Source organism: Fomitopsis serialis (genome assembly GCF_022376445.1).
Source record: "Fomitopsis serialis strain Sig1Antser10 chromosome Unknown B0H18scaffold_274, whole genome shotgun sequence".
NCBI classification, from domain to species: domain Eukaryota; kingdom Fungi; phylum Basidiomycota; class Agaricomycetes; order Polyporales; family Fomitopsidaceae; genus Fomitopsis; species Fomitopsis serialis.
Window position 1 is genome coordinate 18328 of NW_025955234.1, and position 24894 is coordinate 43221.

The 24894-nt window shown below is 54.9% G+C and overlaps 12 protein-coding genes across 12 annotated transcripts; 5 read left to right on the forward strand and 7 right to left on the reverse strand.

The window, feature by feature from the left end:
- Window positions 1-65: 65 nt before the first annotated feature.
- Window positions 66-2219, reverse strand: B0H18DRAFT_1217490 (Aldo/keto reductase). Its single transcript, XM_048036690.1, has 15 exons — window positions 2148-2219; window positions 1957-2083; window positions 1853-1889; window positions 1706-1795; window positions 1553-1648; window positions 1425-1491; window positions 1326-1363; window positions 1196-1271; window positions 1127-1141; window positions 964-1064; window positions 812-906; window positions 694-744; window positions 560-633; window positions 409-465; window positions 66-276 (listed from the first exon to the last, which is right to left on the reverse strand). The coding sequence occupies exons 1-15, from the start codon at window positions 2176-2178 to the stop codon at window positions 191-193; spliced, it is 1041 nt and encodes a 346-aa protein (XP_047885219.1). The 5' UTR covers window positions 2179-2219; the 3' UTR covers window positions 66-190.
- Window positions 2220-2765: 546 nt separating this feature from the next.
- B0H18DRAFT_1127814 (aryl-alcohol dehydrogenase) lies at window positions 2766-4656 on the reverse strand (the record flags this gene model as incomplete). Its single annotated transcript, XM_048035308.1, has 15 exons — window positions 2766-2851; window positions 2911-2967; window positions 3046-3119; window positions 3172-3222; window positions 3277-3371; window positions 3431-3531; window positions 3591-3631; window positions 3683-3741; window positions 3796-3833; window positions 3896-3962; window positions 4041-4136; window positions 4187-4276; window positions 4337-4373; window positions 4448-4574; window positions 4626-4656. 15 exons carry the CDS (start codon window positions 4654-4656, stop codon window positions 2766-2768), a joined length of 1050 nt encoding a protein of 349 aa, XP_047885220.1.
- Window positions 4657-5533: 877 nt separating this feature from the next.
- On the reverse strand, window positions 5534-6479 carry B0H18DRAFT_1057203 (mago nashi). The gene is made up of 7 exons (XM_048031061.1): window positions 6389-6479; window positions 6324-6329; window positions 6157-6272; window positions 6035-6098; window positions 5886-5973; window positions 5743-5832; window positions 5534-5685 (listed from the first exon to the last, which is right to left on the reverse strand). The coding sequence occupies exons 1-7, from the start codon at window positions 6421-6423 to the stop codon at window positions 5635-5637; spliced, it is 450 nt and encodes a 149-aa protein (XP_047885221.1). The 5' UTR covers window positions 6424-6479; the 3' UTR covers window positions 5534-5634.
- A 214-nt stretch (window positions 6480-6693) lies between these two features.
- Window positions 6694-8090, reverse strand: B0H18DRAFT_1217493 (uncharacterized protein; the record flags this gene model as incomplete). Its single annotated transcript, XM_048036691.1, has 3 exons — window positions 6694-6832; window positions 6891-7277; window positions 7331-8090. The coding sequence occupies 2 exons, from the start codon at window positions 8088-8090 to the stop codon at window positions 6919-6921; spliced, it is 1119 nt and encodes a 372-aa protein (XP_047885222.1). The 3' UTR covers window positions 6694-6832; window positions 6891-6918.
- Window positions 8091-9026: 936 nt separating this feature from the next.
- Window positions 9027-9951, reverse strand: B0H18DRAFT_918487 (ribosomal protein S10). Its single transcript, XM_048041600.1, has 2 exons — window positions 9772-9951; window positions 9027-9719 (listed from the first exon to the last, which is right to left on the reverse strand). Exons 1-2 carry the CDS (start codon window positions 9864-9866, stop codon window positions 9116-9118), a joined length of 699 nt encoding a protein of 232 aa, XP_047885223.1. The 5' UTR covers window positions 9867-9951; the 3' UTR covers window positions 9027-9115.
- Window positions 9952-11398: 1447 nt separating this feature from the next.
- On the forward strand, window positions 11399-12404 carry B0H18DRAFT_287904 (uncharacterized protein). Its single transcript, XM_048037424.1, has 2 exons — window positions 11399-11692; window positions 11760-12404. The coding sequence occupies exon 2, from the start codon at window positions 11767-11769 to the stop codon at window positions 12235-12237; it is 471 nt and encodes a 156-aa protein (XP_047885224.1). The 5' UTR covers window positions 11399-11692; window positions 11760-11766; the 3' UTR covers window positions 12238-12404.
- A 1658-nt stretch (window positions 12405-14062) lies between these two features.
- Window positions 14063-14482, forward strand: B0H18DRAFT_865863 (uncharacterized protein; the record flags this gene model as incomplete). Its single annotated transcript, XM_048039762.1, has 1 exon — window positions 14063-14482. A coding segment is annotated over one exon (420 nt), but the record flags the coding sequence as incomplete, so codon positions are not given.
- A 1830-nt stretch (window positions 14483-16312) lies between these two features.
- Window positions 16313-18172, forward strand: B0H18DRAFT_1127819 (Aldo/keto reductase; the record flags this gene model as incomplete). Its single annotated transcript, XM_048035309.1, has 15 exons — window positions 16313-16343; window positions 16407-16533; window positions 16589-16625; window positions 16689-16778; window positions 16827-16922; window positions 16985-17051; window positions 17114-17151; window positions 17202-17277; window positions 17329-17343; window positions 17411-17511; window positions 17570-17664; window positions 17720-17770; window positions 17822-17895; window positions 17975-18031; window positions 18087-18172. 15 exons carry the CDS (start codon window positions 16313-16315, stop codon window positions 18170-18172), a joined length of 1041 nt encoding a protein of 346 aa, XP_047885226.1.
- B0H18DRAFT_1057234 (uncharacterized protein) lies at window positions 18009-18863 on the reverse strand. Its single transcript, XM_048031062.1, has 3 exons — window positions 18575-18863; window positions 18087-18515; window positions 18009-18031 (listed from the first exon to the last, which is right to left on the reverse strand). The coding sequence occupies exons 1-2, from the start codon at window positions 18794-18796 to the stop codon at window positions 18498-18500; spliced, it is 240 nt and encodes a 79-aa protein (XP_047885227.1). The 5' UTR covers window positions 18797-18863; the 3' UTR covers window positions 18009-18031; window positions 18087-18497.
- On the reverse strand, window positions 18809-19856 carry B0H18DRAFT_1109549 (uncharacterized protein). Its single transcript, XM_048032760.1, is given in 4 exon segments — window positions 18809-18896; window positions 18916-19186; window positions 19239-19692; window positions 19760-19856. 3 exon segments carry the CDS (start codon window positions 19593-19595, stop codon window positions 18877-18879), a joined length of 648 nt encoding a protein of 215 aa, XP_047885228.1. The 5' UTR covers window positions 19596-19692; window positions 19760-19856; the 3' UTR covers window positions 18809-18876.
- Window positions 19857-20776: 920 nt separating this feature from the next.
- On the forward strand, window positions 20777-23231 carry B0H18DRAFT_1057240 (major facilitator superfamily domain-containing protein). The gene is made up of 10 exons (XM_048031063.1): window positions 20777-21140; window positions 21193-21228; window positions 21277-21322; window positions 21375-21393; window positions 21417-21420; window positions 21505-22075; window positions 22130-22375; window positions 22437-22485; window positions 22551-23090; window positions 23162-23231. Exons 1-9 carry the CDS (start codon window positions 20984-20986, stop codon window positions 22842-22844), a joined length of 1422 nt encoding a protein of 473 aa, XP_047885229.1. The 5' UTR covers window positions 20777-20983; the 3' UTR covers window positions 22845-23090; window positions 23162-23231.
- A 679-nt stretch (window positions 23232-23910) lies between these two features.
- B0H18DRAFT_891222 (uncharacterized protein) lies at window positions 23911-24636 on the forward strand (the record flags this gene model as incomplete). The annotated part of the gene is made up of 3 exons (XM_048041323.1): window positions 23911-24144; window positions 24219-24404; window positions 24463-24636. 3 exons carry the CDS (start codon window positions 23911-23913, stop codon window positions 24634-24636), a joined length of 594 nt encoding a protein of 197 aa, XP_047885230.1.
- Window positions 24637-24894: the final 258 nt, after the last annotated feature.

Sequence of the window (24894 nt, forward strand, 5' to 3'; positions counted from 1 at the left end):
AGACCCGAGCCATTGCGGGGACGCAGCGACTCCTGACTATTCTTTAGTGCTTACATCGGTACACCGTGAGTAGGATGTTCAATTTCGATAGCATCGTCACCGAGTGCTCATGTCACTTGTCGTGAATTAGTATGTCTATCATGTACAGTGTCTACCCATCGCCAAGATCACATTTCCATGCCCCGTCTCCTCACGCATGGCCATACACCTCCAGCGGCTTGTACGGTTCCTCGAGGTACTTGATCTCGTCCGAGGTCAGCTCCACGTTGATTGCGTCTACGTTCACCTGCCATCAGCACACATGACTTGCGCGAGTCGTAACACGACGCCCTTCCTCGAGCCAGCGTCCCGGACGGCGCGCAGCACAGAACACTTAAGAGACACATGTGAACAATCGAGTGAACTCACCGATGAGGTCCTCAAGGTTCTTCAAACTCGTCGTGCCCACGATCGGCGCCGTTATCCCTGCAACATCGTAGAAAACGTGTCCATGTCAACAACACGAACGCTCCGATATGGGCGATCGCTCGCCAGCCCGACTCAGAGCGCAAACACTCACCGTCCTTCGCCAAGGTCCACGCGAGTGCGACCTGGGCCATGCTCACTCCCTTCTTGCCCGCGAGCTCTTCCACCCTGCGCGCGTCCGTTTCCAGCGTCAGCGAGCAGCAGCACGACTTGGTGGGACCAACGCACCGGGTGACGATGTCAGCAGTGCCCGCCCACGTCTTCTGGAACCCTGTGAAGCTGCGGAATCGGCCAGGGCAAGAGGATGAGTGACCATGGATGTGCACGGAGGAGGGGAGGCACTGACGCGTCCATCTCCCCGCGCCTCGTCTGGGCGGAGAGCGGCCGGGTGAGGACACCGCGGCCGAGGGGTGACCATGGGATCGCGCCCACGCCGAACATCTACACGCAACGTGTGAGCATGGAGAAAGATCGACTGAGGCCTACGGTAGCATGAACCTTGAGCGTGGGGAACATCTCGCGCTCCTCTTCGCGGTAGACGAGGCTGTGGTGGTTCTGCATCGAGACGAAGGGTGTAAGTTTGTTCTGGATGGCATAGTCTATGGTCGGTGTCACGTCAGCCTTTGCATGGGGCGACCTGGCATTGACCAACGCCACATACTCTGCATTGCGTGGACTGCGGGATTGCATCGTTAGGATTGGTTTTCGTCGAGAGATGTGGGAAACGTACACTGATATGCATAGCACGAATTCATACCGATGTACCGGGCGTACCCGGCTTTCACGACGTCATGAAGGGCTTGCATCTGTGGATGATACATAAATGTGGGGTCAAGTCATCCGTTGAGAAATCACCGTACTGTCTCCTCAATCGGCGTATCGTAGTCAAACCGATGACCTGTGGTTTTCAATGCATTGTATCAGCGTTGCTAGCATATCTCAACCATACCGGCGCTCACATTGGAGAACATCGATGTAGTCGACCTGCAGGCGCTCGAGACTCTTCTTCACAGAGTCGAAGATATGCTAAATATCAAGCCATGCCATGATATAGACCCGTCAGTACCCAATGATTGAGTCCACACACCTTGCGACCGAGGCCCTTTTGGTTGATTATACCATGGTCCTCGGAGTTCTTGCCCATGAGGTTCAGATCATACTTAGGTGCAATCGGGAAGTAAACCTGCATGCGGCCGCAGTCACTATAGACAGACGAGTACTCCACTATGCATGGACTGACCTTCGTCAAGATGACGAGCTCCTCGCGGGGCACCTGGAGCTCCTTGATGGCCTTGCCGAGCATGACCTCCGAGAGGCCGTTCGAGTACACCTAGAGATGACCGTCTTCAGTGGTCAGTGCATCGCACATTTCGGGGTCTATACGCACATTTGACGTGTCAAACGTCTGAATGCCGTGGTCATATCTGCCGCACGCATAAGTAGAGTCGTCAGTCAGAGCAACGACTGCTATGAGCAGGGCGCTCGACTGACGCGTATTTGATGTGCTTATTGGCCTCCTCTTGGTCGTCGATGACCCACTCGCTCCAGCCCTTGCTTCCGTACGACCCGCACCCCAGAATAATCTTGGACACCTTCAGACCAGATTTACCCAGACGAACTACATTCAGCGGTAGCGTTAGTTAGCACAGTACTCCAGTACGGGCGGATGAGTGTAGGCGTACCATACGGCATAGACTTCTTTTCGAGAGACATCTTAGGCTGTTAGATATAGAGATCACTCTTGATACGACAGGATGGCAGTGGTAGAAAAGCGTCGTCAGGACTCATATATAAACACAAATATCTCCCGGGCCCACGACATAAACCGAAGTTTCGTCAAGGCGGCTTCTTCCATCAAGGCGTAGACTCGATGCCCGTACACGTCGTACCGTCCTATGTATAGCTTTTGCTGAGTTGAGGACAAGCATTCACCGGCCGGCTCGGATTTTAAGGATGACATGCTGACGAATCTGCGATCTCTGCCGTCTCGTTGATCACGCTGGCTCAGTCACACTGGGCGGCTGCGATGTTTATCGCGAGGTTGTCGAAACGTAAGTAGCCGGAACATGGTAAGCAGGTGGCAAGTAAGCATTACTTACAGCCTAGCATTGAGTGCGGAATCGCGCTGCGGCACGTACATAAGTACATGTGCTACGTTTCGCCGAACATTTTGACTGAGCAGTGGCGCTTCGCCTCATTTGACAAGGTCTGACAAGGTAACGCGAGATGATGTGGTCGCTGAACCATCCGTCATCTAGCTACCTGTGGAGTACTGATTCGAAATGTTGAACATCCATCCCTCAGACATGTCCATACACTGCCAACGGCTTGTACGGTTCCTCGAGATACTTGATCTCATCCGGAGTCAACTCCACGCTAATCGCGCCTGCGTCCGCCAGCCGTTAGCACGCCGCTCACACGACGCGCAGGGCACCTACGACTCACCGATAATGTCCTCGAGGTTCTTCAGGCTCGTCGTGCCGACGATCGGCGCTGTCACACCTGCAACGCAAAAGGCGCATCCGCATCAATAACACGAACGCTCCGCCCGACTCAAAGAGACAATCGAAGAGCACTCACCGTCCTTCGCCAAGCTCCACGCAATCGCAACCTGGGCCATGCTCACCCCCTTCTTGCCCGCGAGCTCCTCCACCCTGCATACCCGCATCAGCAAGGAACAGCACTTTTGGCGGCGGAGCAACGTACCGAGTGACGATGTCACTGGTGCCCGCCCACGTCTTGTACGCTCCTGTGAAGCTAAGGAGGGCCAGATAAGCATGAGCGGCTGTGGAGCTAGGAAACGGCACTAACGTGTCAGTCTCTCCGCGCTTCGTCTGCGCGGAGAGCGGGCGAGTGAGGATGCCGCGGCCAAGGGGCGACCACGGGATCGCGCCGACGCCGAACATCTAACCGCAGGCCGTCAGAACGAAGACATATCAGAGATCGGGGAAATCGGGAACGGCACCTTGAGTGTAGGAAACATCTCGCGTTCTTCCTCGCGGTAGACGAGGCTGTGGTGGTTCTGCATGGAAACAAATGGCGTGAGCTTGTTCTGTATGGCGTAGTCTGTCAGCACGGGCAGTGTCAAAATGTGCTCTGTTTGGAAGTAAGGTGAGGGTACATACTCTGCATCGCGTGGACTGTGAACATTATCCTCGTCAGTAGGCTGCTAGACGCTGTCAGAGGAAAGGTTTAAGCACACTGATAGGCATGGCACGAGCTCATGCCGATATATCGCACGTAGCCAGCTTGCACGACGTCATGAAGGGCTTGCATCTACAGGTTCGACGATAAGGCCGAATCGTGCCACATCGTAACTTAACCACAGACCGTCTCTTCGATCGGCGTGTCGTAGTCGAACCGATGACCTGTATCAACCAACGTTCAGTCATGCGCCGACGACAAGTGTGCCCCACCAAGATGCACTTACACTGGAGGACGTCAATGTAGTCGGCTTGCAGGCGTTCGAGGCTCTTCCTCACAGAGTCGAAGATATGCTATAGAACATCTTGTGTCAGACTGTACTCGATATATGCGCCCGCCTATGTCCAGGGCAGTAGTCTGCATACGCGTACCTTACGATTGAGGCCCTTCTGATTTATTACACCATAGTCCTCGGTGTTCTTGCCGAAGATGTTCATGTCATACTTCGGTGCTAGCGGAAAGTAAACCTGCAAACGGTCAACATACAAGATTTAGCACTCGGCTTGAGTGATGTAACCTTCGTGAGGATGACGAGCTCCTCGCGGGGAAGCTTGAGTTCCCTGATAGCCTTGCCTAGCATGACCTCGGAGAGACCGTTCGAGTACACCTACAAGCAGACATCATCAGCTGACAATACATACCTTTCAGCCGCAGCTCTAGCACGCACATTTGCTGTATCGAATGTCTGGATGCCGTGATCATATCTGCCGCACGGATTGCAGTACAATCAGCCAAAGGTCCAAAGCAACTACTGGAACGAGGACGGCTCTTGACTGACGCGTATTTGATGTGCTTGGTGACCTCTTCCTGGTCGTCGATGACCCACTCGCTCCAGCCCTTGCTGCCGTACGACATGCATCCCAGGATGATCTTCGATACTTTCAGACCGGACTTTCCCAGGCGTACTGTACCCCAGTAGTGAGTGATGATCAGAGCACTCGCCGAGAGAGACGCACCGTAAGGTATAGACTTGTTCTCGAGAGACATGGTGGTGGTCAGAGGCTGAGTAGACTGCATCCGACAGTGGTCAATAGGTGCATATAAAGGGAGAACTCTCCCAGGGCACGGACCGAGTGATAGAGAAGAGTAATTCATCGTGACTAACGTGTAGACGAGAACAGCGGTGATGTCAGTGGGCACCCACTCATAAATCAATAGCACTTCAGCCAGGAAGCGGCGATAGCATGCCTGGTACACGTCTTCGCGTTCTCCATCCTTCCGGTCATTGGGTAAACGAAGAGTGCAGACCCCATCACATACAGTTCGAGACCGAGCATTAGAAGGATGGTAAGTAGATCTTGATATAATCGCCGAACTCCACAGTGGACCGGAACAGTTTGCCTGAAAGACGCCATGAAGAAGCGTGAGGTACTTACTGTACCTGATGGCCTCAGCGTGTTTCGCCCAGAGTCGAGAGAACTCACTCGCAGTAAACAGCCCGCAGATGCGACCACGAAGGCGCCGAGTGCGAGGCATTCGTGCCTTGGTGAATGACATGCTTAATGACAGTCTGTCCGGCGGAGTGTTGATCAGATGCGTGAAGATACGGCGTACAAGCACAGCACGTACGGGGGGACATCTAGCAGGGCACCGTCCTTCTGAACGTACTCGAGTCTGTATTGCGCGCATAAGTATGCTGCGGTCCTGTGCAAACCGTCGCGAGCATTGTTCATTGCAAATTGCCAATGCAGACGGACCGTTGTACGGTGTTGCTCCGCTCATCAAGAGCCGAAAACTCGACGGATACGTACGACTGCAGGAGACTAGTTCCTTTCCACACGAACAATCCATTGACAAGACTGTCCTGTAGTGAGCTTCGTTACTTGCAGTTACAAGAGTAAACATGCACTGTTCGAAACGTGCCAGAGACATAACACGCGAGCAGCAAGATAAGATTTAGCCACATACTACTACATACACCAGACCGATGAGACAGGCCACATCCGGGCGGTAAATATATCGCGCCTAGATGGGCTTGATTTTGAAGTGCAGGGAAATGAGCGAGAAAATGAGACACTGGAGGACATATACACGTGAGCGACATCGCGCGCAAGAGCGCATGGTGCGGCATACCTTCAGATCCTGGACAAGGTAATAAAAGACTCGCAGCCCCTCAGGGTCCTCACTGTCTTGGATGTCAACCAAGGACCCTAGCTTGGCCGTCTGTGCGACATTGTGAGTGTAGCGACGCAATCCCCATCAGGTGGAGCACGTACCTCGAATGCGATGTGATCGTTGCCTACCCGAATCTCGAGCTCTTGCTTGCCAACGATGTTTTTCTTGGGCCAGTTCGTGTCGTCTTCTCTATTGGCGACAAAGAGCAGAGTTCGGAAGGCGATAACAACTACAGTGCAGAGACACTCACTTTGTGATTTCGCTCGATTCCACGATGCGTTTCAACTCCTTCACCACCAGCGGCCCAACCCACACTGACAGACGGTGAGCATCCTACGGCAGGCGCAAGTTAAAGAAGATGATTGCACTGACTTTCCTTGCGAATCAAGCTATCGTTCCGGTAGTTGGAGTTGTTCGCGTATCGGAGACGACCATGCGAGTACTCGAATTCGAGGAACTCGTGTCCGTGTTTTCCAGAGTGGCCGGTGCTGGGTGACGCGTCAGAAAAGCCTCGCATAAGATATCTGAAGGGCACTTACTAGTATCTAAGTCAGGGGGCGGGCGTGAGCAGGTTGCGCACACGCCCAGGCACTGTTCTTCCTACCTAAGGTAGAAGGGGTCGTTGTCGTGCGAAGCCATGGCGAGGATGCGTCGAGGAGGTTGGAGTTCAGGTCAGAGTGCGTAGGCGCTTGTTTGTCTGCGTAGGCGCCCGGCCTACCGCGAGAATGCAGCTTAAATAAGCGCCAGTAATATTACGCTGCAGTTTTGTTACATACTTGCCATTAGCGTAGTACCAGGCGTATGTACAACATCCAGCACGCTTGACATCTCAACGACGTGAGGTACTGTACGTTATTCACCTTCAACTTTGGGAAACCGGCCTCTCCACTGCTAACCCAGAATTGATTGTACATGGTACGTGCAGGCGCAGGGCGGGACAAGCAACACTCGACTGGCACAAATCACTTGCGCGAGTAGAGCATATACATCATGTATGATGTCTGACTCGGAATCTCACAATGAGTCCGAAGTGCGATGGACATGCGTCCTGTAAGTGTAATCAGTACCACGTCACATCCCTGATGGGTTGGTTGAAGAATACGCACCGTAAAATGCCCCGCTCGCTCGACTGACTCATTTTGTGCCATGTCCCGCCCCCAGGTGAATCCCCAGCTTACTATCGGGGACTGCATATGCTGGAATACTGATTGTCAGGCAGACCCCGGTCGGAGGAATGCTGGCGAAGGTGCTTCCCGATAATGTCCCGTCCAGGATTTTGAGGTAGTTATTCCGGTTGAATTCGGTGAGCAATGCGCGCACCTGTGCGGCCGTATCGGCGCCGACGGTGAAACAGATACTGACCGTACGTATCGCGGCAGACTGGACCGTAGAGAGCACCCGAAGCATCCACCAGTGATCAGCATTTCTGACTACCAGCGACTTCAGAGACAGGTGCTCTAGGTTCAGGTGCCAATGTAGCCTGGCGGATTGCACTGTTGATCGCACCTTCAGCGTACCGACATTAATGAGCGGTAACGGAGCTCACCCATATTTGTAAATGCTGCGACTGGCATCCCGTTGGTGTCGCATACGAGGCGGAATACCTTGAGAGATGGCGCCGTTGAATCGACAAGTTGATGCCACCTCTGGCCGCCGCCCAGAGACGTTGTACAACCATCCACGCCGATCTCGAGGTCTTCCACCTGCGCCGCTCTAACCAGTCTGGTGAGCAGGGACATCATGGCGGGTGCATGATCGTGCCAAACGCCCATCCTGCGCAGATGGGTAATATGGAGCGGTAGGACCGACGTATGTGACCATGTTGATTTGCAAAACACTCTCCTGCTGATCAGGGAACGAAGGGTTGGGATGGCAGACAGCAATTGCACCAGCTGTGAGGGACTAGAGAAGTGGACGGATGTGAGCTCGAGGACAGTGAGAGAAGGGAACGCTGTTAAGCGGCGCATACTGGCCAGTGGGACCGCTCCCAGAGCTAGTTCTGCGTGCCGTATCTGCAACACCTCTGAATTCGGGAGTTTTCTGGCCAGCATGGGAGTAAATGTTCCGAGTTGCGGGACGGGCTTGGCCACGTCCGGATCCGAGCCGCCGAATATGGTGACACGTTTGACAGCCCCGCCGAGGCGTGATTTGGCACGGAGGTGGTTAGAGAGGGCAATGACCTGCTGGCGGTCCCGTAACTCCGCATACTCTCGCAGGTAGAATAGGGGATAGTGATGCCAGTCTCTGCACACCAGCGGGCACGACAGGAGAGTATGTCGCCACGGATTACGCTCGGGCGATATCATGGTTCAATCCATGTGCAGAGCTATGCAGTCGATTATTTCTTCGCATAATTCGAGAGGTAGATGGGGTTGTGTTGATGGAGTGGGTTTCTTTGTCGCAAAGAGGCCGAGGAAACGTGATGGCTTGGTCGAAGCCTCAGTACTTCGCTCAGTAATTTATGTTTGATTGCCACGTACAAGGGGAGTCAGCAAGGCGCGTCACACGATTTTTGACGCGGTCATTAATGACCTGCAGTTCGCTGAAGTGATAGATATCAGCGAGTAGAACGAGCATACCTCAAACTGATAACATACCATTCAGCTTTCGATCAGCAACTAGCTCTGGGCGGGACGACTGGGTCACTGAGTTCAGAGTGAGAGAAAAGACATGCGACATCTGGTTCGACCGTCTGCCTTCTGGTCACGATATCCCGGCTCAGATTGACAGTTCGAGCGGCTTATGCAGCTTCAAAGACATCAGCGTGAGCAGACGCTGCGCATATAACGCATGTACGAACCAAGGACGACAATACAATATGTACGCCCCATCGGTCTCCTAAAAGGAACTCCGAGTACCTATCCACTATGTAGTATTACCGCGGCGTGAAGGTAGCATAGAAACGCAAGGACAGGGACGCACCATACAACTGACTCAGGTATCATTCGACACTGACGCTGAGTTGAGATGCCGAGAGCAGGGCCGACGCATGAGAGGATCCCAGATGTTGGCGCTTCAGTACCCTCCTCCTCAATAGTGCAGTACTCAGTGCCTGCCCTCAGTGCATAGAGCCAAAGAAATACCACGAGGGTCTAAACGTTTACGTTGTACCTCAAAATCTCGACATAAGCGAGTCGGCATGAGGTTGAACGAAAGTGTTAACCTGGTAAGTCGGGAAAGATCGCGAGCTCCTGATTGCACGCTTGAGCATGGAACGCTTGGACGAGTCGTATGGCCGCAGTCCGATGCAAAGTTGGCTCGCGCACGTTTTGAATCAAATGAGAGAAACAGCAGATGCTACGATGATATGGTAGTTATCCCGCGACTCACATTATACCGTCTCCAAAATCTTTTCTGGAGCCTCTACTTGTTCCCTACCCTCCACCGCCGCCAACTCCTGCTGCACAATCTTCTCTCCCAGCGCCTTGACCTGATCTGAGCTCGTCGGCCCTCCAAGCCGCATTTGGCCCATAACCGCATCGAACTGCTTTCGCCCGATGCTCACCGGCGCTCGATGCCACCGCACGACCCGGATACCAACGCCAGCCATGGTATGCTCCTCGAGGTACTTCGCCCAGCGGTCGACGACCTCCATGTCCGCGTCCCACGCCTTGATGAGCCGCTTGTGCGTGCGACGCTCGAAGTTCTCCTGTGATTTCTTGTGCGCGAAAGGGCCGCGGATCACCGTCCAGAGTGTGCGCTTCGTCGGAAGAGGGACCGTTTTAGATATGGGTATACCGAGTGCGGCGGCGGCGTGAGCGCTGAAGTGCGTGAACTCGTTAAGGAGGTCGAGGTGGTAGGAGCGGAAGTGGATAAGTGCGACGGGCACGCCGTGCGTTTTGGGATGGTAGTGAGGCGCAAAGAGCGCGCGACCACGCACAACGACCGATGAGTATGCCCGCTCGGCTGGATCCTGGCCTGCGGACACCGCCGTTCTGCAGGTCGTCAGCGGTGTCTCACAGAAATGAGTCTGGATGTACGGCTCACGGAGAAGTGGTGTTGGGGGCAGCAGCGGCGGTGCTGTTAAAGCGCACCATACGCTGGGCTCTTCGCCATGCAGCCTTGTAAGAGTTGGCGAACATGGCCCGTCTTCGTCGTCGTCGTCGTCGTCGTGGCGGGAGGCGTGAGCGGGCGACTTCACGCAGAAAGGTCGCTTCCGCATTTGGCAAGTCTGCATGTACGATCACATTTCCCGCAGGCGCCCTGTTCGTAGCTTGACTCTGGCCATGGCCCGGAACGACGGACGCAATGATCTCTACCCTCAGCTCCTCCGTCGAATGGCCGAGCATGGAGAGTACGACAGGTGCGCAGACTTTGCCAACCACATTTACATATCATCATGTGTCTCGCCTGCAGACTATTCTGGGTGCTCACCCAGAAGTTGAACGAGTCTGGATGGCTGGATGACTTTCGAGACAAGAGCAAAGGTAATCCCCAGCTTGGAAATATCAGCCGCAGCATATAACATAGTCCGTTTAGAAATGACCCGTAGTGCGGACAAAATGTCGGTGGAGACGATTATCACCCAACTCCGGCCACAAGCAGAAGGTAACGTCCAGTGCGATCCTAGTAGCAAGAACGTGTCAACAGCGAGGTCACCAGCATCTATAGCACCCAAAGCGAAGCTCGAGGTCTTGACAATGATCCGGCAGTACCTGGAGAAGCAAGTTGAAGGCTGACGCAGACATTATCCCGACCATCCGCGGAGCTTGGACCAGCAAATCCATCTCTTGACTCGTTCATCGTGCGCTGTATTCGTAATTGGATCCGTTGCTTGACTTTGAATGACTCGTACTGCTGCAGTTGTTGTCCGCATGTGCATTCCGTGCCTCGGCCTTCGTTCACTGTTCTCGACAAACGACCTATTCTTTTCGTTCGCCGGTCTCTTGCGACTGAGTCATGGACGCCCTTCTACTGATCCTGCATTTCCCGACTCCCGTCTAGAATGTGCTTTCAGACATAACCATAAACCACAGAAGGCTTGCACAGTCCATCGGTCGGCCACGTTCGGTCTTGACTCATCGGTCATCGTGGCTATGTCATTTCATGACCTGTCCACCGCAGCACAAGCACAGGTATCCATCTTTACGCTCATTGAATGGTGTGGTTCTGATGCGCAGCGCAGAACAAGGGACCCGAGACTAGTCGTTGCCACAATGGCAGTGCCAGTGGTAAGGTTGCCTACGAGAGGCCTGACAGCGGAGCCAGGAGTACAATCTCACGAACAAGAACCAGCTGCCATGTATTGAATCGCATGTAATTGCGTCGGACCACGCAGTGTCGTTGCAGGTAGGCGGCACCAAGGACTCACAATACTCCCAATAATGATGTCCGGGTCCAGTTTCCACAGCCACATATGTCTGACGTAGTGGCGCTGAGCCCGCAGATGCGATCATGACATGGAGATATTTGAAGGGCAGAAATGATACCTACGAGGTGCGTGTCTGCTACCGTAGCCTCTCAGAGTGCTTTCGATGACCCCTGCGCAGAAAGTTCCGACGACTCACATAATACGAGAACTTGGATGTGCCCAAGCTCCGAGTCGGCGACTGCGGTTTCTCTGTCAACAACACATCTCATCACTTGGCTGCAACAATCCTCACGGGCGTCTTGAAGTCCTGTCATCAGATTGAGAGCTGCACGCCTGTTGATGTGTTGCTGATAAGTGCTCTTCTCCGTAGCGAAGCCGCGAAGGCAGGCATCACCGAACGACGTTCGATCGGACGTGTCGACCCACGCGGTGTTGACAAGATGCTGTTTGCACTCTAGCCCAGTGACTGTCATTGACAAGCTGTGCGCTTGACAGGATTTCGTAAATGTTAAACCCTACTATATATTCCGGGGCGGGACCCATGCACTCCTCCCATTGACCTTCGACCAACTCATCCACACTCATATTTGACGACTTGTGAGTGCACGCCGTTGAGTACATTGTCATTTCCAACTAATCACAGATCTTTGCTTGTGGTGCCCAGTCGCAGGATGCAAACACGACATAAAGCACCGATGTTCGACGAGTTGCACAACCGCAACTTGAAGCCTCCTCCGCTCGCCCGCATTCCTATCGAGGTCTGCGAGGAGATCATTGACCTCATTGCCTTCTGGGCATTGACCCACGGAGGGGGAGGCGTGGACTACGGGATGTATTACGCGACCGAATGGCGTTTCGCGCTCATCGCCTGTGCGTTCGTCTGCAAGGCCTGGCATACCCGCAGCATGTACCACTTGCACTCGTCGGTCTGGCTGACAAACCGGGACAGCGTCGAGTTCCTTTTCAAGCGTCTTCTTCATGACCCAGAGCTTCATACAGCCATCAAGCATATCATCATCCGCGGTCCGGCTCAGCATGGCCTCGAACCGTTTGGTGGGATCCCTCACTTTTCGACATTCATAGCGAGGCTCGCCAGGCAGCTACCCAACGTACGGACCCTCCGCCTTTGCCGTGCCGCCTGAACGACGGGATCAATACATGCAGAGAGTATCAAGTACCTCTCTGTATATACCTCCGTAACGCAGATCCGGCTTCGTGACGTGGCGTTTACGACGGCGTCGCAATTCAGAGCGTTGCTCTCGGCCCTCCCGAACCTCCAGTACATCAGTTGTACTGATGTAAGCTGTCGTCAGCGGCAGCTCATCGTACCATTCCCCAGCATCGACTCCGTGGCACACAGACATGTACGCGAACTGGTCGTGTACAACACCGACGACGAGCTCGTCGATGTTCTGACGAAGCTAAGCACAATCGCTCCAACTGTTGAGAAGCTGTTGCACCACGACTGGTTGTCGATGACTGTGCCGAACACCAATAGGCAATTTCAGTGGCTGCTCGATGCATATGGTGCATCTCTTCGTGACGTTGAGGTCATCTCTCCAAATGGTAAGCCTCGTTCGCATGGTCATTGTTGCTTGGTTAACATGGACACCTTGTCAGAATCACGTATCGACTTCTCTTGCCAATCGCTGTTGGCGAATCTCTCCGTCAAATTTCCTTACAAAGAATATCCGGACTTCAGCAGGGTCTCTACGATTCTCTCCACGATCACATCCAGCGTATTCTCCCAAGCCCACTTCCGCTTCAACCACCATAAACTCAACGACAAGTCGGACCAATGGGCAATGGTGTTCCTTGATCACATGAAGCACACCGACGCCCTTCCGCTCATCGACAAGATCTTGTCACGACCGAACTTCGCCTCCATCCCAAGAGGCGGGATCCGTTTCGAACTCAGGATGTCGGATCCGCGCCATGCGCACGTAACTGCGCTTCAGAGAGACGAGGAATACTGGTCCCATATACTGTCCGAGAGAATGCCGCGATCGGCCGCCCGCGGGATCCTCGACTACGTCTTGTGCGTATAATATCTGAGTGTGGCGTATGCATCATTACGAGCGCAGCTGACGATGTGACGAATCCACAGAACATCGGATTGAACGGTACATACCTCGTCATGGACGCGGGATGTCTTGGATTCAAAGACTCAGGCAGTAAGCTTTAAGGACGGTCCACGTAGGGGTATGCCGTATACGAAGGGTTTGACTATGCGAGGATATTCGTTCACAGGACTGAACCCTCTTTCCAATTTTGTCACCTATCTGCTGGTCTGTCTGTCCAGAATGTTACTATGTACTGTAGTAGCTGGTTTGGGATACCCCATTGAATGCTGCGCAGGTCGACGCTGGATTATGGGCGCCCGGCGATTCCCGGTGCTCGTTCCGTACGTTCAAACTTCAGCTTCACTGGCAACTGATCTCCGAGTCTCGAGTGATGTTGTAGGACCGGCTCGATGTTGTGCTCAGATGCAGGGGCACGAAGCTCCGCAGCTGTGAAATACAGCTCCAAGTGTCTCATTACCAATTAACCATATACACGCGTTCACCGTGCTCTAATTGAGTTTCATTTAAGGTATGCTTCTCGATGTCTCCCTGTATATTATAGCCCGCATTCTGCTAGGGTCTCTGCACAGTCCAACCATCCGTCCTCCCCACCGGTCATGTCTAGGTGAGTTTGAACGGAAATCAATTATGCTGGTATAGCTCATTCTGGTTCAGCGGTGCTACTTCCGTACGACGTCGTGCGATGATGGGTCTACCAAGCCGTACCACGCACAGGGGGAGCAAACACGACGTCCAACCGAGGTCACGCCTTCCAATTGAAGTATACGAGGAGGTTATCGACTGCATAGCGTCGCGAGCTTCGTTTCCCGAGATCGACACATCGATAGCCCAAGACGACGCTGACATGCCAGTGTCCGATCAACCACAATTGTTCTGGCGAGCCACGCTCGTTGCCTGCGCATTCGTATGCCGAGTTTGGCGTATCCGCGCCTTGTTCCATCTCTACAGGGACGTCTGGCTGCCATCCCGCAAGCACGTCGCTTCGCTTTCGAGACACCTGCGCCGGCATCCTGATCGGCAGGCCCCTATTGAACACGTCTTCATCGTCAAATCATCTACAGACCACCTGTCTACGTTCGCGATGATGCTCGCGCGACAGCTCCCAAGCTTGCGATCACTGACGCTGGTCGACGTCGACTTCCGGACAGCCCGCTCTCTACACGCGGGCAGCATCAGGCATCTCTCTGCGTATCCCAACATGACGCGCCTCGAGCTTCGCTTTGTGGCGTTTGAAACGGCCTCCCAATTCGCCTCTCTGCTGTTGGCGCTTCCGCATCTCCGGTACCTCGCCTGCCACACTGTCTTCTGTCTCGACAACCAGCGCGTCATGTCGTCGTCCCGACTGCCTCATAAACACCAGTGCGAGATCGTTGTGTTCGACTCTTCCAATGAGATAGTCGATGCCTTGGCCACACTCAGCACGATACTTTCGGCTAGAAAGTTGACATATGCTTCTCCGACTCGCAAGAGGCACATCCAACAAGGGCTGCTGCTGCTAGACGCTTATGGTCCGAGTCTTTGTGATGTCCGGATTGATTTACCGGAACTCGGTATTCGTGAGACTCGATGGGTCGATGTGGGTTACCCCGACTGTAAGCATCCGACCTTTTACCAATAAGACCTCGTCTAATTAGTGGCCCACTCTTTGGTAGACATCCGCGTTGACCTGTCTCGTCAAACCAGCTTGATGAAGCTATACATTGATTGTCCGCTTTCCGAAGGCCCGCATTACGGCTTGATGGCCGAGATCCTCTCCTCAATCTCATCTCACACTATATCCCAAGTGCACATTTGTTTCAGCTACTACAAGAGGCTGAAGGTGGCCAACACATGTATTTCAAATCTCAAATCACACGTTATGTCCAGGCGGGATGATCTCAAGCGTCTCAACGATGCCCTGTCCAGCACGGCATTCGCGAACTTGAATATACCCGCAAGGGGCATCCGTCTCGAGTTGAAGATGCGACCTGCGGAACATTTCAGCATTGCTGCGCATGAAACTTTGGAGAAGACTTGGAAACAGGTGTATCTCCAGTGGATGCCGCGATTGGCTACCCTTGGCATTCTGGACTGCTTTTTGTGCGTGCTCTATCTGTAGATGCGAGTACCAACTGACGGGTTGTTGATGTGTATGCAGAACATTAGTCGGGTCGCATGACAAATTCGGATGAAGAATCGGACTGGACTCTGACATGGGCTGGTCCAGTCGACGGGTCCGAGTTTTTGTGATGAAGTTGAGATACCTTATACACGGCTACTAACAATATAACCCTGAATGTTTTGTGGCTGAACCTGCTACACATGCCCCCCAAAAGTTGAGTGAGGAACTCTATGGCCCGAACACGGCATGTTACAGTTAGGGGTCAATTGAAGTGTCATGCCAAATGCACGTTGACTTCAAGCACAGCGGAGAAGATCGCGACCTACACGTCGCACCCATCATCGGCCTCAATGCTCGTACCACTGGCAGAATAGCCGACCGCTCGGCAGGTAGGTAAGGGAGGGTAAGGGAGTTGTCCGTGTAGTGTGCCTACTTGCGCGTGGCGTCCCGCGCGTCGAGCATGTCTATGAACGTCTGGTGGAAGGCGACTGCCAGTCAGTTCTACTAGTACATACCCGGTCAGAGAAACTCGGACAAAGGAAGTACTTATACATGATACTCATCGCTGCAACAGTGTGGGCGGCGAAGGTTCAAGGAAGTGTCGAGAAGTGACCATCGGAGTCTTCAAGTGGCAGTTTGAAAGATCTACGGACGGTGTCGGTCACGTGGGCGCGACCGGAACCCTCAGTGGATTTTCGAGGATTTGATTGTAAGCTGGAGGAGATTTTGTAACTTGTTTCGGAGAGTGCCTTTCTGCTGCATCGTATAGCAGTCTGTATGTACTCACCGTCGATAGCAAGGCAACATGGATTATTCGAACGGTACAAGGTTCACTTCGGCTGGGATGGGCACATGATCAATATGCTGGTCCCCACTCTCCTCCGACTTGTCGTTCTTCGTTCCCACTTAGTCACCATGACGCACACACCGTTCTCGGCATATATACATCGACAGCACTTATTAGCAGTTGACCCCAACCTTCATCTCCTCCACCCACTATCCTGCGCCTAGTACTCCCTGTCTACCATCGAGATGTCTGTCGCAAAGAAGTCTGTGCCATATGGTGAGCAAACTGTTCTCTGTTTGCATCTTCCGTCCCAGTTTCTGACGCGTCCGATGTCGACAGTCCGCCTGGGCAAGTCTGGCCTGAAGGTGTCGAAGATCATCCTGGGATGTATGTCGTACGGCCACAAGGGCTGGAGAGAGTGGGTCATTGACGATCAGGAGGAGGTCAACAGGCACATAAAATACGCGTGAGCCCTTCACTCGACCCCCTGTATCGCGCCTCTCGATGAACACGGACGACAGCTATGACCACGGCATCCAGACATTCGATACAGCAAATGTACGTCCTTTCTTTGCGCATCCCGTGTATGCCTACGGTTGACGCAGACCCGCTCTCAACAAGATGTACTCGAACGGCTGCTCCGAGGTCATGCTCGGCAAGGCTATCAAGGAGCTTAAGCTGCCCCGTGAGGAGCTCGTCATCCTCACCAAGGTCAGCCCATCCCACTCACAAGCCCGTCGCTCCGCTGACGATGCGTAGGTGTGGTTCCCAATCGCGCCAAAATTCGGCATGGACGTGACGCTGGCAACTGCGGCGGACCACGGTATCATCAACCAGAAGGGTCTGAACCGCAAGGTGCGATCCATCGTTCGGGCTTACTTAGACGGCGCGCATATAGTGACATGGTGTGCTTCCAGCATATCTTCGACTCTATCAAGAAGAGCCTCGAGCGTCTGCAGCTCGACTACGTCGACGTTCTCCAGTGTACGTCTCGGAGTCGCGGCAAACCGCTTGGTTTCTTCGATGTTGACATATGCTCCTACCAGGCCATCGTTTCGACTACGATACGCCGATCGAGGAAACGGTTAGTGGATGCCGTATCAGCGGATCCGAACCCACTCTGACCATCCGCAGATGCAAGCCCTCCACGACGTCGTGCAGGCCGGGTACGCCCGATACATTGGCATGAGCTCGTGCCATGCCTACCAGTGTATGTATCCGTTCTGACGGCACCTCACCCCGCGATGCTGACGAAACATAGTCCACGCCATGCAGAGTGCGCACCCCCGCCTTGCTTTCAAAAAGAACACATCTCGACGCTGACACCGTACTCGCGCCGACAGACTACGCCATCCAGAACAAGCTCACACCGTTCATCTCCATGCAGAACCACCACAGCCTCGTCTACCGCGAGGAAGAGCGCGAGATGTTCCCCACACTCAAGGTGCCGTCTCCCCGCGCCGGCTCTCCTGCGTCCCTTCGGTCTGACAGTCTGCGGGCAGATGTTCGGCGTCGGCGCGATCCCGTGGTCGCCCCTCGGCCGCGGCGTCCTCACCCGCCCGCTCTCCGCGCAGACGAAGCGCGGAGAGACCGACGCGTCAGTATCGCTTCCTCTTCCCGCAGTCGCTCGTGCTCATCTGGCCGTCCTGCAGCTTCACGGGCCCGTACAAGACGTGGGCGGGCACCGCCGACATCGTCACCCGGTACGTTGCTCCGCGGCGAACGTGCTTTGCCTTGCTGATGCGGGTATGCAGGGTGGAGGAGCTCGCGGGCAAGAAGGGGGTGAGCATGGCGCAGGTCGCACTTGCGTGGAGCTTGGCGAAGGACGGTGAGTGCCCGTAGACTGTCCCCTTGAGCCAGGCGGCTCCGCGTTCGTGCTGCTGATGTGGACGCGTCTTGCGTTGCAGATGTGACGGCGCCCATCGTGGGCACGACGAGCCTCAAGAACCTTGAAGAGCTCATCGGTGCGCCCCAGTCCCCGTCTGCGTCTCTGAGGTGCTGACGGTGCTCGACGGACAGACGCGCTGGACGTCGAGCTGACTCCGGACGACGTCAAGTACCTCGAGGAGGCGTACAAGCCGATCGCGGTGTATGGCCACTCGTAAGCGATAACTTGATTGGAACGCGCGGGTGGGGAGCAAAGGTGCGTGCGACACGCAGACGAGTATGGTTTCCTCGCAAAATGGGTACAGAGTCCAGGCATGCGATGCATGGTACAGTAGGAAGTATGACTCACAAGTGTACGATAGTGATAGCAACTCGCGAAATGGAAGCATAGAAGTGGACAACAAGGAGTCGAGTGGAATAAACCGCGTAGCGTATCCATCCTGGTCGAGCTCTGGCAATAACGCGATTACGAGCGAGGCTCGTTCGGGCCTGTATCGCCCTGTCTGAGCTTTGCGTGCCCGACAAGTTCTCACTGTGACGAAATCATAGCACGGCTGATGTCTATACATGATACACATACACAATAAGAATTTGACCGTCTGCATAATGGTGAGCCTCACCTCTACGCAATGACACTGAGTATCTAGATGATATCCATGATCGCAGGGCAAAACGACGGCATCGACAGCGCGCTCGGAGGAGTTGTCCGACTGAACCTCCGGAGTTTCGCTCTCTGGGCGTGGTGAATCCACGACGAGTGATTCATCCGGAAGTTGAATCTTCACAACCCCACGGGATAGCCATGGGATGAAGAGGGGGACCACGAAGGATTGGATGGCCATGGACAGTTCACAGGGTGTTGGCTCGGCATCGAACGGGCTCGTACCCAAGGAGGGGCTATTGAGACGCCTGAATATCAGGGTTATGCCCCCAGGGAGTAGGCTAGAAAATATCTCGTGACAGATCGCAGCGTGGAAGATGGCGATGTCCGAGGAAGCGGTCTCCATATCTGTGTCGAGGTCGACACCAGGCCGCACGTCGCCAGGCTTTTGTAAGAAGAATTGCATGGACATGTGTTTCAAACACGGGCTCCTAAGCTGCGTGAACAGAGATAGGAGTGTCTTGTAAATCCGTGATGTGCGCAGTAACGACGCTACAGTGATGGTCACATCTAGATGTTCTAGTGCGGTGTTGTACACGAGCGAGGGAGTACTAACACCCAGCTTGGTACGCTGTGACACATTAGTATGTAGCCTATAGCACGTAGGTATACACGGAACTCACTTGTTCTCGATGTTTGTATTCGCATCTGAATGTGTGAAGAACTGCCCCAGATTGTTGCAGCACCTTGTCGATGGCAGCTTGGAATTCGGGTCCGGGCACGTCCACGAGACCGATATAAAGAATCCGCAGCTCGCAGCACTGCTTCGCGAACAGCTTGAAGAATAGTGTCGCAAAGGCTGAAGACACCCAAACAAGAGTGACATTGGTAAATGCCTTCATATCCTTGACCACTGTCTTGAATATGGCTTCGTCAGACGGAAGCTCCCATTCTGGCACGTTCCGACAGTATATGTATTCGATGTCGGGGAAGGCACGGAGGAACTGCAAGAGATGTGAGAGCGAGAAGAATTGGGTCATGTCCAGCGACAGGTCGTTAACGTTCGTGTACAAGGCCAGGGCATTGAGCACGCTTTGGTGAAACAACTCGATGTGAGCAGTCCCTGAGGCGTAGTCTCTGTTGACACACCCGAAAAGCATCAGTGATCGGAGCTTCCGCTTTGCAGAGGGCAGGAGGCTCTCCCCTATACTATTGAGAGCCTGAGGTGCAGAATGAACCGTAATCGAGAGGAGGGCGAGTTTTCTAAGACTAGGCAGAGCGCCAACGATATTCGGTATAACCTCGGCCTGGCGGAAGCGACATCGCTCGAGTGTTAATGAGGTGACTGTTCCAAAAGAGTTGAGGTAGGTGAAAAAGGTCGCATGAGATCTCCTTGTAATCGGCCCGGGCCCACGCGACCGCCGATCGGACATCGCAGAGAGCCTCATGGCGATACTCGGGTGCACGCCTGAAGCGCCTCGAGCGACCAGATGCGTGCGGCGCGATGCAGGTGCGCGGGGACACTGCCATCAAAGGTGGAATTCAAGCCAGGCTCCGAGTCGCCTAGGGTGGATGCGCTCGAGAAGGTCAACATGTTGAACGTTCGCCGGGCGCCGCGGGCGTAGAGACGGTGGTACCATTTCGTCTTTCGCCCCCAATCTGAGCCACGATGATCAATTCAATATTCAACGTCGATGACAGGACTGTTCGACTTAAGTGGTCACTTAACAAGTGTGCGAATACTAGGGTGCGACCTGGTGCCAAAATGTCATGTATTGACCTGGGTAATTGGCAACTCACCGAGACTGTCGGAAGAAAAACTGAGAAACAAATGTAAGCTGAAGACAGATGGACTCGAGTTTCAATATTCAATTCGCCTCGCTGGTTACTGCATCGGCCCGAGATCTCGGCCACCACGGTCATTTCGAGGATTGCTGGCCAACCTCCGCAACTGACATAGTAAAGGCACCACATGTAAGATTGGGGTCACTTACTGTAATGCTCGACTGACCGAGTGTCGAAGTCGGAGATTCCGGGTGTCTCAGGTGCTGAGCACCTTCAGTCCAACAGCAAACTTGGCTCAGCCCCACTTCCGAGGCGACTGCAGATGAACTCTAGAGGCATTGGTCCAAATACAGTAAGTCGCTTTCAGAAGCGCCCTCGGCGCCACTCGATCTCGATCTCCAAGGATGGTGTGTCCGAGTCCGCATCCTGCGGCGATGCTTGCTGTTGTGTCCGACGACTTGAGTTTGAGGAACGCTCTGTGCTTCCTCAGCAACGCCGCCCTTGACGATCCTTACTCAGCAGCTCTTTCCAAAGAAACTTAAGGCGTCCTGCGTGATGCCTTCGTCCGCTAGCACACTGTCCGCGCACCCTCGTTTCGAGCGCACACCCACCGAGCACGTTCAACTTGCACTTCAAGTTAGCGATGGCGACTGCTCCAAATGCACCCAACGCCATGGGGCCCACTCACCAGAGAGACTTTGGCGTGCTCCCCGTGCCAATCTGGCTCCGCCACCAAGAAGACAAGCCACTACACTTTGGCCTCTTCCTCAATGCCATGTTCGGCATCTTCGCCTGCTTCAGTACGTCCGCCGCTGACCTACCTTCACTCCGATGCGACGTGTTATTTCTCAGCGGTATCGAACCTCTATTACTGCCAACCTATCCTCGGTAGGTTACGCTGTCCGTTTACTCTTTGCACCAAATAACGGTAGATAGGAAATCTTGCGAGTTCGTTCGGCATTTCTGAAGACAGAGTATCAAAGTCAGTGTTACTCTTGGTGTCAGCAAATTTGACTGACTTCATTCCGCTGCAGTATCCCCACGTTGGTGCAGGTATGTTCACGCTGTATCGTGTGCCAGTGACACATATACTGACAGTCATATTAGGCAGGGTACGCACTCATTTACAGTGTCCAAGTTGCACGGCAGAGCTGACGCGCTTCAGTTATGCCGGCGGGCTCCTCCTGGTCACGCCGCTCGGTGACATGGTTCAGCGGCGGCAACTCATCCTCCTGCTCGTGCTCATCTCCGCGTCCCTCACCATCGGACTTGCGATCACTCGCTCACTTGTCGTGTTCGAAGTGATTACCTTCCTTGTCGGCTTCACCAGTTGTGTCCCGCAGATCCTCATCCCGCTTGCCGCCGACCTCGCGCCCATTGACCGCAAGGCAGGCGCAACCGCAATCGTCTGGGCTGCCCTGATGCTTGGCGTCCTCTTCGCGCGTGTCCTCTCCGGTGTCATCACCAACTTCGTCACGTACCGCGCCGTGTACTGGCTCGCGACCGGGCTCCAGTTCGCCGTGCTCGCCGTCGCATACTTCATCATCCCGAATGTGCCGCCCAAAAACCTTGGGCTCTCGTACGCCGGCATCCTCTGGTCCATGGCAAAGCTCCTTGTTACGCACCCACTCCTAATCCAGTGTGCGCTCTGTATGATCGTCAGCAACATATGCTTCACCAACTTCTGGGTGACGCTCACCTTCCTGCTTCTCCATGCGCCCTTCCACTATTCCTCGTAAGCCCACTCCGTACCCAGTGTTCTCTGAGGCTGATAACAGTGCGTACCCAGGCTGGATATCGGCCTATTCGGCTTGCTAGGCATGCTCGGTGTCCTGCTCGGCCCGTTCCTCGGCCGCATCCTTGACTTCATCTACCCGTGGTGGGGCGCGGTCGCGGCGGATGGCGCGCTGCTCGTCTTCCAGGCCGTCATGGTCATCGGTGCGGGCCTGAACATCGCACCGGTCATAATCGCGACGCTAGGGCTCGACGTCTTCCGCCAGACGACCGCCGTCTCCCTCGTCAACATGGCCTTCGCGTGAGCCCTCTCTCTCCTCCCTGCGCCTCTCCCTCAGGCTGCCCGCACTGACACCGCGCAGGGTCGACCCGCGTGCGCGCTCACGCATCAACGCCGTCATGAGCGTCTCGGTGCGTTCTCTCCCTCCGAGTCGCGTCTGCCCGCTCCCCGGCTGACGCGTGCCCCGCGCTGGCAGCTGTTCATCGGGCAGATGATCGGGACGTCCGCGAGCACGACGGTGTTCCTGCGCTACGGCTGGCGCGCGTGCTACGGCATGGCGCTCGCGCTGACAGGCCTGCAGGGCCTGATCCTCCTCCTCCGCGGGCCCCACTGCCCGAAAGGCCGCTGGTTTGGGTGCGCCGGCGGTTTGGCGGTGCGCAAACCGGTCCACACCTCGCCCGCACCGGCGGCCACGGCTTCACCGGAGCCAGAGAAGGTCGAAGACGCGGAGGATGCTGGCGAGGGCGAGATTGGGGCAAAGACCGTGTAGACTCTGTTCCAGTCATAGCTAGATGCGAGTGGCGACCGGGATCCTAGCACCTTCGATCCCAGTTTGTCTTGTCTGTAGCTGACTATTAGCGACGCGCGTCGACACGGTCACGTTATCGCGAATGCGTACTGTCTACTGACAAGCGCCGACGCTACATGGTGGCTTTCGCCCACTATGACCTGTCCCCTTATATGCTATGCCAGTCACACCATTTCGTCCATCCCCGGAGTCAGCAACTCCATAGTCGTGAATGAGATCTGCCGCTTCTGAGCCTGGGGGCTCCTCGAGAAGTAAAAATACCCCAATCGCAAGCCTGGATAGCCTTCAAGGACGGTCTCGCCTGCGGCCGACTCAAGCCTGGATAACTGTCCGAGCAGTCAACTAGGACAGAGTGAACCTCTGGATACGCTTAGCGTGCTAGCGTATGCGGCCTCCTGTAGGAATGGGTCGCCGAACGTCGTCAGTGAGTATTCCACTGCATGCCTGTGTATTTCTGAAACATCGGAGGGTACGTAGGCGCATATTTGTTTCAACGCCTCGCTCATGTACCGACATATTGGCACTGCATTTTGATTTGGAATGCATGCTGTGCAACCAAGAGCTCGCCACATTGGTCTCTCTGAGTCTGTGAGCTGCACCGTTCGTGGCTGGTACTTATTGGTCACCGCGGGCAGGTGAGTAGCGCGAGCAGGCCTCCATGTAGGAAGGAATGGGCAGCGGGAAGCTGGACTAGTGCTGTGCGTTGAATGGTTTCAGAGCGAGCAACACGTAATCCCCAGGCAAACATTCTGCCAAGCCCTGCCGCCTGCCCGCATGTACGGGCAGCATGCCCCGTAGCGGTGCTGGCTACTCCCCCGGTGGGCTTCATGGCTGTTGCTCGCCGCGACGGAAGGGTACACGGTGCGCAATGCGTCATCGCATTCGTCGCGTATCCCGAGTCTTTGTAGGCATAAATACAGCTCGACTGCGGCCTCGGATTTCGCATCGTCAACGATCTCCAACACTTTCACCTCGACCAAAGCCTCTTCTTTCATTCACTTTCCAACCCTTTCAAGCTTTGACCGTCATGTTCGCATTCACCGTCTTGCCCGTCGCCCTCGCCGCCAGTGCCCTCGCCATGCCCGCCGTACTGAACGCCCGCCAGGACCCCTGCACCGCCCTCGGCGTAGGCGCGACCAGCTCGCTCGACTACAACTTCAAATTGACGGTCATCAACCCGTCGGTCACGAACGACCCTACGTACACCGGCGCGCCGCTCGCGCTCGTCAGCGGCGACTCGAACGGCCTCTGGTGGTTGAAGGTGAGGCAGGCAATCCGCTCTCCCAGCGACTGCAGGGTGCTCACCCGCTCTCGATGTCTCAGGAGATCTTCCAGACCGCGTCGGGCGACTTCTCCGGCTGGACGCTCGAGAAGGGCGCGCTCATCCCGACGCCGAGCTCGCCGGACACGGGGCTCGTCGGGAGCGACATGCCCGTCTCGGCGGGGTCGATCGTCGAGTTCGCGGTGACGAACAACGGCTCGGCGAATGCGGGCGCGGGCCAGACGCCCTACTGCGCTGTGGTGAGTGCTCTGCGGTGGGGTGTGGGGCTCGAGCTGACGGGTGATTTTGGCGGGACAGTCTGACGCGGGTGGGAACGCGACGCTCACGGTGAACGGCGACGGGAACTCGTTCTCGGTGTGCCAGACCCCGAGCCTGGCGTGGGTCTTGGTGTACAGCGCGTCGAGCGACAACGGTGGCGCGTACACGTACGACAGCTGCACGAAGCAGCCTGTGCACCTTGTCCAGGCATGAAGGACGATTCGCAAGGACTATGAGTGACGAACATCTTTGGACTTGACTTCCCGTTTTTTACTTAATGACGATGGGCTTTCGGACTTGGATGTGGTTACTCTACTTCTCATATAACTCAAGTACTATTTTGTATATCGCTGATCACATTCGTTGTTCCGTGATATGTAGTAATGGCATTGCACGTCGACATTGATTCTTCAGATTATGTTTGCCGGCTTGCAAATGACGATTGAAATCTTCTCCTGGACCTCATTGCTG

Bases quoted from the DNA above. Each gene is read 5' to 3' on its own strand.
- B0H18DRAFT_1217490 (XM_048036690.1), bottom strand. From the start codon at position 2,178: ATGTCTCTCGAAAAGAAGTCTATGCCGTATG. The intron at 1,649-1,705 runs GTCAGTCCATGC...GGCCGCATGCAG, and splicing joins AGCTCGTCATCTTGACGAAG to GTTTACTTCCCGATTGCACC. The intron at 277-408 runs GTGAGTTCACTC...AGGTGAACGTAG, and splicing joins GAACCTTGAGGACCTCATCG to ACGCAATCAACGTGGAGCTG.
- B0H18DRAFT_1057203 (XM_048031061.1), bottom strand. From the start codon at position 6,423: ATGGCTTCGCACGACAACGACCCCTTCTACCTTAG. The intron at 6,099-6,156 runs GTCAGTGCAATC...ACCGTCTGTCAG, and splicing joins TAGCTTGATTCGCAAGGAAA to TGTGGGTTGGGCCGCTGGTG. The intron at 5,833-5,885 runs GTACGTGCTCCA...AATGTCGCACAG, and splicing joins ACGATCACATCGCATTCGAG to ACGGCCAAGCTAGGGTCCTT.
- B0H18DRAFT_918487 (XM_048041600.1), bottom strand. From the start codon at position 9,866: ATGTTCGCCAACTCTTACAAGGCTGCATGGCGAAGAGCCCAGCGTATG. The intron at 9,720-9,771 runs GTGAGCCGTACA...GACGACCTGCAG, and splicing joins GCCCCCAACACCACTTCTCC to AACGGCGGTGTCCGCAGGCC.
- B0H18DRAFT_287904 (XM_048037424.1), top strand. From the start codon at position 11,767: ATGCAAACACGACATAAAGCACCGATGTTCGACGAGTTGCACAACCGC.
- B0H18DRAFT_1057234 (XM_048031062.1), bottom strand. From the start codon at position 18,796: ATGGCCATCCAATCCTTCGTGGTCCCCCTCTTCATCCCATGGCTATCC.
- B0H18DRAFT_1109549 (XM_048032760.1), bottom strand. From the start codon at position 19,595: ATGACCCAATTCTTCTCGCTCTCACATCTCTTGCAGTTCCTCCGTGCC. The intron at 19,187-19,238 runs GTGAGTTCCGTG...AATGTGTCACAG, and splicing joins AATACAAACATCGAGAACAA to CGTACCAAGCTGGGTGTTAG.
- B0H18DRAFT_1057240 (XM_048031063.1), top strand. From the start codon at position 20,984: ATGGCGACTGCTCCAAATGCACCCAACGCCATGGGGCCCACTCACCAG. The intron at 21,141-21,192 runs GTACGTCCGCCG...GTTATTTCTCAG, and splicing joins CGGCATCTTCGCCTGCTTCA to CGGTATCGAACCTCTATTAC. The intron at 22,486-22,550 runs GTGCGTTCTCTC...CCGCGCTGGCAG, and splicing joins ACGCCGTCATGAGCGTCTCG to CTGTTCATCGGGCAGATGAT.